This window comes from Saimiri boliviensis, chromosome 3 (genome assembly GCF_048565385.1).
Source record: "Saimiri boliviensis isolate mSaiBol1 chromosome 3, mSaiBol1.pri, whole genome shotgun sequence".
NCBI lineage: Eukaryota > Metazoa > Chordata > Mammalia > Primates > Cebidae > Saimiri > Saimiri boliviensis.
Window position 1 is genome coordinate 160,728,362 of NC_133451.1, and position 13,330 is coordinate 160,741,691.

A 13,330-nucleotide genomic window follows, 5' to 3' on the forward strand; every position below is an offset into this window, starting at 1 on the left:
TTTTATTGCCCACAGACCAGGAGATTCCCAGGCGGAGGAGCCCCACAGGTTGCCAGTGCAACTCTTTTGGCTGGCGCAGCTGTTTTGCCCACGTCCCAGCGTGGCAGTTCTCAATGCAAAATACATGGAACTGGGTGCCCTTTTAGCTGGCAAATGGAGCTCCAGGAAGGCAGAGTTGCCCATTCAGCTGATTAAAAAGGAGACTGAGACAGTGAGCCAGGCCAGGAGATTTCTGGGCAGGAAAGCACTACGAATCTCAGCGCCACTGTTTGAGTCGGCACAGTGGGTTGCCGCACAGGAAATCACACAGCAGCTCTGAATGAACAATGAAGCCCACAGCTCAGCACTTGAGCTCCTATAAAGGACAGACTGTCTCCTCAAGCAGTTCCCTGACCCACGTACACCAAAGAGTCACCTCATAAAGGAGAGCTCAGACTGACATTTGGCAGATATCCTTCTGGGACAAAGATAGCAGAAGAAACTGGTAGCAACCCTTACTGTTCTGCAGCCACTGCAGGTGATCCCCAGGCAAGCAGGGCCTGGAGTGGACCTCAGCAGTCCTACAGCAGAGGGGCCAGACTGTTAGAAGGAAAACTAAGAAACAGAAATAACTTCATTATCAACAAACTGGACATCCACTCAGAGAGCCAATCTGAAAGTCAGCAACTACAAAGATGACAGGTGGATAAATCCATAAAGATGGGAAGAAACCAGTGCAAAAAGGATGAAAACACCTGAAACCAGAATGCCTCTCCTCCTACAAGGGATCACAACTCCTCATCAGCAAGGGAACAAGGCCTGGTAGAGAATGAGTGTGATGAATTGACAGAATCAGGCTTCAGAATGTGGGTAATAAGAAACTTCTGTGAGCTAAAAGAACATGTTCTAACCCAATGCAAAGAAACTAAGAACCTTGAAAAAAGATTTGACAAAATGCTAATGAGAATAGACAACTTAGGAATATCAATGAATTGATGGAGCTGAAAAACACAATATGAGAACTTCATGAAGTATGCACAAGTTTTAACAGTCGAATTGACCAAGCAGAAGAAAGGATATCAGAGGTCAAAGAGCAACTCAATGAAATAAAATGAGAAGGCAAGAGTAGAGAAAAAAGGCTAAAAAGGAATCAACAAACTCTCCAAGAAGTATGGGACTATGTGAAAAGACCTAATCTACGTTTGATAGGTATACCTGAATGTGACGAAGAGAATGAATCCAAGCTGGAAAATATTCTTCAGGATATTATCCAGGAAAACGTCCCCAACCTAGCAGTGCAGGCCAATACTCAACTCCAGGAAATACAGAGAACACCACAAAGATACTCCTTAAGAAGAGTAACCCCAAGGCACATAATCGTCAGATTCACCAGGGTTGAAATGAAGGAGAAAATGCTAAGGGCAGCCAGAGAGAAAGGTCAGTTTACTCACAAAGGGAAGCCCATCAGAGTCACAGCAGATCTCTCAGCAGAAGTCCTACAAGCCAGAAGAGAGTGGGGGCCAATATTCAACATCCTTAAAGAAAAGAACTTTCAACCCAGAATTTCATATCCAGCCAAACTAAGCTTCATAAGTGAAGGAAAAGTAAAATCCTTTGTGGAAAAGCAAGTACTCAGAGATTTCATCACCACCAGGTCTGTTTTAGAAGAGCTTCTGAAAGAGGCTCTACACATCTTGATCATGATGAATAATCCCTTTAATGTACAGGTGAATTAAGTTTGCTAGTATTTTCTTGAGGATTTCTCCATGTTTGTTCATTAGGGATGCTGACCTGTAATTTTCATTTTTTCTAGTGTCCTTCTCTGGCTTTGGTATCAGAGTAAGGTTGACCTCATAAAGTAAGTTTGAAGGTGTTGCCTTCTCTTTAATTTTTTGGAAGACTCTGAGGAGGACTGGTACTAGTTCTTAAATATTTGCCATAAAGCCATCTGATCCTGGGTTTTTCCTTGTTTGGAAGTTTTTGATTATGGATTTAATCTCTGTACTCATTATTGGTCTGTTCAGATTTTCTAGTTCTTCATGATTCAGTCTTGGTAAGTTGTATGTTTCTATGAATTTATCCATTTCTTCAAGGTCATATAATTACTTGGCATATCCACTTTCATAATTTATGCGGTACAACAATCTTTCAATATCCTTTGCATTTTTGGGTTTCAGCTGTAATGTCTCCTCTTTCACTTCTGATTTATGAGTCTTCTTTAATTTTACTCCTGGCCAAGGGTTTTCTATTTTATGTATTGGTTCAAAGAACCCACTCTTAGTTTTTTAAAAATCCTTTATCTCTAGTCTCTATTTCCTTTATTTCTGTTGTGTTGTTTATTTTTTTTCTTCCTTCAACTGATTGTGGGCTTAGTTTATTCTTCTTTTTCTAGTTTTGCAACAAGGTTTAACATTAGGTTATTTGAGGTCTCTTTTCTGTTGCCATAAACTTCCTCTTAGAACTGCTTTTGCTATACCCTATAAGTTTTGCTATGTTGTGCTTCCATTTAAATTTCTCTCAAGATATTTAAAATTTTTCCTTTTGGTTTCTTCTTTGATCCACTGGCTGTTCAGAAGCAAGTTGTTTAATTTCCACATATTTGTGCTTTTCCCTAAATTTCTCTTGTTCTTGATTTCCAGTTTCACTACAGTATGGTCAAGAAAGAACCTGACATGATTTCAACCTTTTTCAATTTGTTAAGACTTGAATATGCTTGTGAAAATGTGTGTTCTGCGTGTTTTGGATAGAATGTTGTAAATGTACGTGTTAGATCTATTTGATCTAAAGTGTAGTTCAAGCTCAACGTTTTCTTATTTTCTGTCTGGATGATCTGCCCATTGTTGAAAGCACAGTACTGAAGTCCCCTACTATTTGCATTGCAGTCTGTCTCTGCCTTCAGATCTATTCATATTTGTTTTATAGATTTAGGTGCTCCAATGTACAGTGCATGTATATTTACATTTGTTATATCCTCTTGATGAATTGACCCCTTTATGATTATGTAATGACATTCCTTGTTTTCACAGTTTTTGACTTAAAGTCTATTTTGTATTATGTAAGTATAGCTACCTCTGCTCTTTTCAAATTTCCATTTGCCTACAATATCTTTTTTAATCTCTTCACTCTCAGTATATGTGTATACTTAAGGCTAAAGTAAGCCTCTTATAGGTAGCAAACTGTTGAGTCTTTTAAATCCTTTTACCAGTGTGCTTTTAATTAAACATCATTCACTTACAATTTAAATTACTGATAAATAAGGATGTATTATTGCCATTTTGTTAACCATTTACTGTTACATTTACTGTTTTGTAGTTCATTTCTTCTTTTCCTCCGATCTTGGTGTCTTTCTTCATAATTTGTTCTAGTTCTGAAAAGGTAGGCTTCAGTTCCTTTCTCTTTTTTTTCTTTTTTGTATTTACTAGAGGTTTTTAAATTTATGGTTATCATGAGGCTCACATAAAATACCTTATAATTATAGATTATAATTTAAGCTGATATCAACTTAAGTTCAACTGCATACAAAAAATACTCTTTATTTTTACTTCTCCCTCTATTTTATGCTACTGATGTCACATTTTACTTCCATGTATACTGCATATCTGTTAAATATTATAGCTATAGTTGTTTTTAATAATCTGTCTTTCAACTTTAAGAATTAAAAGTGATTAACACATCACCTTTACAATATTAGGCTATTTCACGTTTGACAATACAACTGGTTTAAATTACAATTTTTCAACTTTACCATGAATTTGTAAGGAAATAATCCCATTATGACTCAAGGAGTATTTGGACTTCTAATGGTTCGACTTACAATTTTTGACTATATAATCAGTTTATTATGGTATCAAATGCATTTTTGACTTAGAATATTTTCCACTTATGATGAGTTTATCATGATGTAACCCCAGTTTAAGTTGGGAGTACCTGTATATTTACCTTAGGAGCACCTGTATAGTTACCTTTACCACTGAGGTTTATACTTTCATATGTTTTCATGTTGTTACTTATTGTCCTTTCAACTTTAAGAACTCCCAGTACCATTTCTTACAGTCAGTCTGGTGGTGATGAACTTTAGCTTTTGCCTTGAAATGTGTTTTTATCTCTATTTCATTTCTGACAGACAATTTAGTCAGGTTTAATATTCTTGGCTGACATTTTTTTTTTCTTTTAGCACTCTGAAAATGTCATGCCAATACTTGTGGCTTGCAATGTTTCCTTTGAGAAGTCTACTTATAACCTTATGTGATGAATTCTTTCTGCTACTTTTAAAATTCTTTGTTTTTTGACCTTTGGCAAGTTGATTAAAATGTATCTCATCATATTCTTTATTTTTAGACATGGGATCTTGCTATATTGTCCAGGCTTATCTCAAACTCCTGGCTTCAAGTGATCATCCCATGTCAAGTATCTGGGATAAGAGAAGTTATCCCAGCCTCCTCACTATCTGGGATAACCGGAATGAGCCACTGTGTCTGGCTCTTTTCAAAATTGATCTTGCTTGGAGTCCTCTGAGCTTCTTCAATCTGGATGTCCATACATTTACAAAGGTTTGGGAAATTTTCAGACAATATTTTAAAAAATAAGCTTTCTTACCCTTTTTCTTCTTCATCTTGTACTGCCATAATTCACATATTTGTACAACTGACAGTGTCTCGTAAGTTCCTTATGCTTTCTTCAGTCTTTATATATTTTTCTCTAATTAGTTAATTTAAAATGACCTATCTTTGAATTTGCTGATTCTTTCTTCTGCATGGTTGCGTCTGCTGTTAAAGCTCTCTATTGAGCTTTTTCAATTCTATCATTATATTCTTCAGTGCCAGGATTTTTAAAAAAATGGTTTCAATCTCTTTAGTAAAGTTCTCATTTTGTTCACATATGGTTTTGTTTTCCTACTTTAATTCAGTTGTCTATCTTGCACCTTACTGAGACTCTTCAAGGTAATTATTTTGAATTATTTCACAGGTGATATGTATATATCCATTTGTTTGGGGTCTGTTATTGGAGCATTATTAGTTTCTTCTGGTGGTGTCCTGGTTGCCTTGAGTCCTTGTTATCCATGTAGTCTTGTGTTGGTGTCTGCATATCTGAAAGACCAAACTTTTCTTGCAGTCTTAGAAAACTGGTTTCAGCAAGTTAAAATCCTCTCCTTTTAGGTCTTTGGATTGATCAGACTGCTGTTAAGATGGCAGTTAAATGGTGTTGGATCTAAGTCATGTGGCTGCTGCTGAGTCCACAGTGAAGAATGCAATTGGTGGGCCTCTTACTAAAAACTGTAGTAAGCACATATCCTATCTAGATCCTGGCTGAATTGGACTGTCTCAATAACCATGGTCTGTGAGTTGCTGCTAGGATGAGGGTCTGCATCATGTTTCATTAGATATACTGATGGATGTGGTTTCCTCCCATCTCTGGAACCACTTCCATTAGATGACTGGGTGGGTCCTGGGAAGGCAATAATGACTTGGTCCATGGCTGACAGGGGCTGGAACCAAATCACAGGGTTGTTTTAGGTCTCTTGAGATCAAGCTCTTTAGGCTTGTCTCTGGGGTCACAGACAGATGAGCCTCCTGGTGGGTTGCTGGATGAGCAGGTATGCTCTCTGACTGCAAATGAAAAGGACAGGAGCCAATTTATAGGACTGTTTTAAGACCTATAAGGGACTAAGGTGAGTGATTCAGTTGGGAGAGTTTGTGCTAACATTGTGATTTATGGTAAACACTTGTTTGTTTAAGCCTGGGGTTTTGTACTAAGCTGCATGAGTTTGTTTTCTGGAAGGGGACCAGAAACTGTGTAGCTAAGGTCAGTCACATTCCATGTCTATGATAGTGATCCCAAAGAAAAACCCTGGACACCAAGGATTGAGTAAACTTACTTTGGATCTTGGGAAGTTAGTATTTTGTCCATGTGATTCACTAGAACAGGACAATTATAAACTTGCACCTGGTTTCTCTTGGTCTCTTCCTTGTATGCCTTTTCCCTTTGATTTTAATTTGAATACCTTTGCTTTAATAAACCACAGTATAACTGATTTTCTAAATTTTATACATCCTTCTAGTGAATCAATGAACCTGACAATAGTTTTGGAGAGAACCCCACACTGTGGAACAAATAATCTGAGTCAAGGGAAATTCCAATTATTACAGCTGTCAGTTTAAGAAGCAGAAACATTTTACTGAATGCCTGTCATAAAGCAAGGCACTATGCTACACACTTCACATGTAATCTCATCTAAACCTCACAATTAAACTATGAGAAAGGTATTATTATGCCCAATTTTTAGATGAGGAAACTAGGGATCAGAGAAGTAAACCAACTTTTAAAATCTCATACAGTCACAAAAAGAATGAAATACCTAGGAATACAGCTAATTAGGGAGGTGAAAGATCTCTATAATGAGAATTACAACACACTGCCCAAAGAAATCAGAGACGACACAAACAAATGGAAAAATATCCCATGCTCATAGATAGGAAGAATCAATATCATTAAAGTGGCCACATTAGGCCAGACACCATGTCTCACACCTATAATCCTAGCACTTTGGGAGGTAGAGGCAGGTGGATTGCGAGGTCAGGAGTTCGAGACCAGCCTGGACAACATGGTAAAACCTAAAACCCTATCTGTACTAAAATACAAAAAAATTAGCTGGGTATGGTGGTGGCATGCACCTGTAGTCCCAGCTACTTGGAAGGCTGAGGCAGGAGAATTGCTTGAACCCAGGAGGCAGAGGTTGCAGTAAGCCAAGGTAATGCCACTGCACTCCAGCCTGGATGACAGAGTGAGACTCTGTCTCAAAAAAAAAAAGGCCATATTTCCTAAAGCAATTTATAGGTTCAGTGCTATTCCTATCAAGCTACCAATGACATTCTTCACAGAACTAGAAAAAACTGTTTAAAAATTCATATGGAACCAAAAAAGAACCTGAATAGCCAAGGCAATCCTAAGCAAAAAGAACAAAGCTGGAGGCATCTGATGTTACCTAACTTCAAACTATAGTATGGGACTAAAGTAACCAAAACAGTATGGTACTAAGACAAAAATGCGCACATAGGCCAAAGCCACAGAATAGAGAGCCCAGAAATAAAACTGCACACCTACAGTCATCTAATCTTTGACAAAGCTTACAAAAACAAGCAATGAGAAAAGGACTCCTTATTCAATAAATGGTGCTGGGACAACTGGTTAACCATATACAGAAGATTAAAGCTGTGCCTCTTCCTTACACCACATATAAAAATCAACTCAAGATGGATTAAGGACTTAAATGTAAAACCTAAAACTATAAAAATCCTGGAAGACAACCCAGGCAATATCATCCTTGACATAGGAACGAAGAAAGATTTCATGAAAAAGATAACCAAAAGCAATTGCAACAAAAGCCAAAATTGACAAATAGGATCTAGTTAAACTTAAGAACTTCTTCTGCACAGCAAAAAAAACTGTCAACAGTTTACTGTTAGTCTGTCAACAGTTTACAGACTGACAGTAAACAGTAACAAGTAAACAGACAGCCTACAGAATGGGAGAAAATACTTGCAAACTGACAAATGTCTAATATCTAGCATCTATAAGGAACTTAAACAAATTTACAACAGAAAAACAACCCCATTAAAAAATGGAAAGGATATGAACAGATACTTTTCAAAAAAAGACATACATGTAGCCAACAACCAAATGAAAAGAGCTCAATATTACTGATCATTAGAAAAATGCAAATCAAAACCACAATATGATACCATCTCATGGTCAGGATGGTTACTATTAAAAAGTCAAAAAATAACAGATGCTGGTGAGGTTGTGGAGAAAAGTGAACATTTATACACTGTGCTTGGGAGTGTAAATTAGTTGGACCATTGTGGAAAGCAGTATAGCAATTCCTCAAAGAGCTAAAAACAGAAGTATAATTACTGGATATATACCCAGAGTAACATAAATCATTCTATTATAAAGACACATGCATGGAAGTGATCACTGTAGTATTATTCACAATAGCAAAGACATGGAATCAACCTATGTGCCCATCAATGGCAGATTGGATGAAGAAAATGTGGTACATATACAACATGTAATAATATACAGCCATCAAAAGGAATGAAATAATGTCTTTTGTGGAAATATGAACAGAGCTGGAGGATATTACTCTTAGCAAACTAACATAGAAACAGAAAACCAAATACTGCATGTTCTCACTTAAAAATGGGAGCTAAATGATGAGAACTTATGAACACAAATAATAAAAATACACAGGTCTACTTGAGGGTGGAGGATTGGAGGAGGGAGATGCAGGAAAAATAACTATTGGGTACTAGTTTAATACTTGAGTGATGAAATAATCTGTACAAGAAAACCCTGTAACATGAGTTTACCTATACTGCAAACCTTCACATGTACCCTCAGATCTAAAATAAAAATAAAAGAAAATCTCATGTAGCTAAATAAACAGAGAACCAAGATCCAAATCTAAACCTTCCAATTCTAAGTCTAGGGAATTTTCCTGGTTACCTTTCTACCTGTACCCCCTTACCCCACCCCTCCACACTGGCCAAAAGACAAAGCAAAGTATTCAGTAAGCAACTGTTAAGAAAATGATAAATCATTCTATTATAAAGACACATGCACACGTATATTTATTGCAACAACGTTCACAATAACAAAGACTCGGAACCAACCCAAGTGTCCATCAGTGATAGACTGGATAAAGAAAATGTGGCACATATACACCATGGAATACTATGCAGCCATAAAAAGGATGAGTTCATGTCCTTTGTAGGGACATGGATGAAGCTCGAAACCATCATTCTCAGCAAACTGACACAAGAACAGAAAACCAAACAACATATGTTCTCATTCATAAGTGGGTGTTGAACAATGAGAACATATGGACACAGGGAGGGGAACATCATACTCTGGGGCCTGTTGGGGGATGGGAGGCTAAGGGAGGGATAGCAGGGGGTGGGGAGATAGGGGAAGGATAGCATTAGGAGAAATACCTGATGTGAGAGGGTGAAGGATGCAGCAAACCACCATGGCACGTGTATACCTACGTAACAAACCTGCACGTTCTGCACATGAACCCCAGAACTTAAAGTATAATAATTTAAAAAAATAAATAAAATAATGAAGAAAAGGAATACAGAGTATTAAAGGAAATTTATGGAGGCAGCAACAAAGAAATGTTCCACAAACATTTGCTTTTAAAAACCTCCTAAGACAGCTTGGTTGGCTGGGGCAGGAGTGGGAGATGAGGAGAGACAGGGAGAAAAAGAGAAGATGAGGGTTAAGAGAGATTTTGTAAGAGTGAAGGGAAGATCTTGGGAATAATGTAGGTAGTATAGTGTATTGGATACTAAAAAACAAATACAAATCAGAATAAATGACAGGGAGTTTATATGAGTTAGAAATTTTGAAACTGAGATTTTGTAACCAAGGGAGTAATTACTTGAATAACCAAACAGTATCTTTGCAATAAAAAGAATTCTCTGGGTTAAATTTATCATTTTCCAGTTTCACTCAATTTTGACTTCCTATACACTTTAATCTCAGCTAAATAAATCATTATTATCAAAAAAGAAATAATTTACTTCTTTATATAAATTACCTCAGTAGTAGGTACAATGTACTTGTTGCTTTCTTTCTGTGTTTAAAATAAGCAGACAAAATGCTGTGTTTTCTCAGTGCAGAACAATGACAAGATGAAATTACATTAGGTATAATATTTATTCAAAGAAATATTGCCTTGAGACAAAAGATCCTTTATGACTTTTGTAACAATACATATTTATTTTTTTTCTCACCACTTGAGCACCTCCTCCCCAAATAAAACATCGCAGTTAAGACAATCTAACCATTTTAAAGAAAATTTTAGAGATACTGAAATATATTTACATTGGACAGAAAGTTTACAATGGACAGAAAATTTCTATATTGGAAGGAAAAAGTAAAAAAATATATATAATTACCTGTTTTTCTTTATTAACTCCAGACATGAATAGCTGCTTGTATTTGTCCTTAAAAGCAAAGTTTAGAGCTTGTGTTGGAAAATACCGAATAACATTTGCCAAATTGCCACGCCAAAAACTGAAGAAACCTATAGAAAGAGACATATAAATACATAAACCTATATTGTATTATTATTAAACAACTGCCATAGTTTTAACAAATTTAGTTATATGAACTATCTAAAACATATCCTTTCTTGTGAGAAAAAATAGTTTTCTAAAATGTTTGTCTCCATTGAAAAATAAAGACAGTGTTAACTCTATTGTACCCCATTCCATTTTTTAAAAAAACTTCAAATAAAGAGCTTTGAACACATAAAAACTAAGGAAAGTGTTATCAATTGAATATAGGGCTCTTCACTAGTAGAATAACAGAGCTCAGTAGTATTTGTCAGGGGCTAGTAACCCTTAGGCTCATTCCCAAATCCTGATGTACAACACCTATGGTGCTAAGGCTGTTACAAATAAGTATGACAGAACAACAAATATGTCAACTTACTGATTTGTAGACATACTTATGAGAATGAGAACAGGATAAAAGAATCTAAAGTGCCCTTATCTTTATGGTCTGGAACCATTTTGAATGGGTGTAAAATTTAACTAGAAAAGGGATCCATTTCAATTCCAGGCAGTTTCTAGAGAACTGATGGAGAGATTGGAAGAAATATTTGAGGCCAGTAATCTCCCTGCCTGAATTCTCCAGGGATTGACCAACTCATATAATTGTGTACCCCTAAGATTCAGAATTATCCTATAGAGCTTCTCTAGAGCATGGTAGGCTAGCTTTTCAATAGCCTTGTTTTCACTAGATTACAAATTGTCAAATGCTTTGGCCTTGCTGTTCTGAACAGGATACCTCTAGTGCCAGTTTGGAGAATAACCAGAATCAGTCTTTTAAAAACAAAGATTCAAAAGAAAATAATCTCAGTTAATTGGGCTAGGGCTCAAAAGTCAATAAAAATAAAGTTAGATTAGATAGGTACATAGAAGGAAATATACTTATGTGTAAATAAGTAACATTAACCCTGTGGGAAAAAAAATAAAGAATCTTGGTGAACCCAAGGCTGAATATAAAGTGGCTGCACAAAGATAATTACAAAGCATATTTAATGGCAAAGAAATAATCTTCTCATTTTTATTAGGGTATTCAACATGGGATGGTAACAACTACTACTTACTGAGCATTCACTATATGAACCAGTCACTGGCAAATAATTTATATGTATGTCATTAAATCAATTATGCTTATTATGTAGGTTCTCAAGTAGTACCCTTTTTAAGTACGTACAAAGTGAAACTTTAAAAAGTTTAAAAACTAGGCTAGGTGCCGTGGCTTGTGCTTGTAATTCCAACACTTTGGGAAGCCAAAATGGGAGGATTGTTTGAGCTCAGGAATTCAAGACCAAGCCTGGGCAACATTGTGAGAGCGCATCTCTACAAAAAATTAAAAAAATAAATTAGCTGTGCACAGTGGCATGTGCTTGTAGTTCTAGCTACTCAGGAGGCTGAAGCAGGGTTCCTTGAACCAAAGAGGTAGAGGCTGCAGTGAGCCACGATCACACAATCCTATTACAGCATAGATGACAGAATGAGAACTTATCTTAAAGAAAAACTGTCTGAGGATTATTAGCCAACCAAGACTTAAAATTGGGCTTTCTGTCTGACTCCAAAGCTCTACTCTAGGCTTCAATTTCTGGAGCAACACATCACAGAAAAGTTCTAAAATTATTAAGAGTAGATGAAGCTTTATTAAAAAAGAAATTGTTATAAAAAATTTGAACAGAAAAATAATTAAAAAGTTCACAAATATGTGGAAATTAAACAACATGCTCCTAACAACCAATAGGTCAAAGAAGAAATGAAGAGGAAAATTGAAATCTTGGAATAAAAATGGAAACACAACATACCAAAACTGATACATGCAGCAAAAGCATTTAAGAGAGTTTATGGCAATACATGCACATATATATATATATATATATATATATATATATATATATGAATGATCTCAAATAACCTAATTTTATATCACAAGGAACTAGAAAAAGAACAAACTAAGTCCAAAGTTAGGAGAAGGAGGGAAATAATAAAAATTAGTGTTACCAAAATGCCAAGGGTTTAGTCTAGGTCCTGCTGCTCATTGCAGAGAAAGCCAATCACAAAGACAATGAGTATTGCCAGAGAAGAAGGCTTTTTTGGGTGCTGTGTCGAGGAGAACAGATCAGTCTCAACTTTAATATTTTTCACACACTAAAATTAGGAGTTTATATAGCAGAAAAGAAATGTAACTATGTGTGGAAAGCAAGAATAAGGAAAAAATGAGAAGGACTTGGTCAACAGGTGACAGGTGAGGGGTCAGTGTCTCAATGTCCAGATGTAGTGATCTGGTAAGTTTCAGTTCCTTGATACTATCTGGGAGGCCCAAGGACTGGTTTCCTGAGACAGGAACTCAGATATGACAAATATAAGTTTCTCAAGTTTTAATACTGAGAAGGTCAATTTCTTGGTTTATTCATGAGAAACAATAAACATCAGTACTATGGGTCAATTGAGCTGGTTTCAATGGCAGAAATAAATGAAATAGAGACTATAAAAATAATAGAAAAATATCAATAAAACTAAGAGTTTATTTCAGATCCAGTGCTGGTTGGTATTTTATTAGAAGAAGATAAAACTGATAAACCTCTAGCTATACTAAGAAAAAAGAAAGGAGACTCATATAAGTAAAATTATAAGTGACATTACCACTAATACTACAGTAATACAAAAGGTCATAGAGGATTATTATGAACAATTATATACCAACAAATTGAGAAACATAGATGAAACTGATAAATTTCTAGGAAGATATAATCTACCAAGTCTGAATCATGAATAAATATCTGAACAGACCAACAATGAGTAAGGAGATTGAATCAGTAATCAGAAACTTTCCAATAAAGAAAAGCCCAGTATCTGATGATTTCACAGCTAAATTCAACTAAATTCATTTTACAAGGCCAATATTAGGCTGGTACCAAAGCCAAAATACTACAAGAAAAGAAAATTACAGGCCAATATCCCAATGAAAAAATATGCAGAAATCCTCAATAAAATACTACCAAATTGATTTCAACATCACAATAAAAGGATCATTCACCACAATCAAGTGGCGATGGGTAGGGGCTTTTGACTTTGATTTTTTAGCCCATGGGAATGTAACTATAGACAATGTTGAATAAGGGCTTCTGACTTTGCTTCTATAGCCCTATGCACATTTACAGGTTTTATATTGGGCTATGGGGCCTAACCTACAAGCCAACAGTTGGCACATAGAGCTAAGTCAACGGAGGCAAACACAGCTAGATATA

The 13,330-nt window shown here is 36.0% G+C and overlaps 1 protein-coding gene across 1 annotated transcript in view; it reads right to left on the reverse strand.

The window, feature by feature from the left end:
• The window catches only part of SLC25A31 (solute carrier family 25 member 31), a 43,537-nt gene that overhangs the window by 18,193 nt on the left and 12,014 nt on the right, over window positions 1–13,330 (reverse strand). Inside the window, exon 2 of the mRNA XM_003927718.3 lies at window positions 9,942–10,069. Coding sequence (XP_003927767.1) covers window positions 9,942–10,069 — 128 coding nt within the window. The remainder of the gene's footprint in view (window positions 1–9,941; window positions 10,070–13,330) is intronic.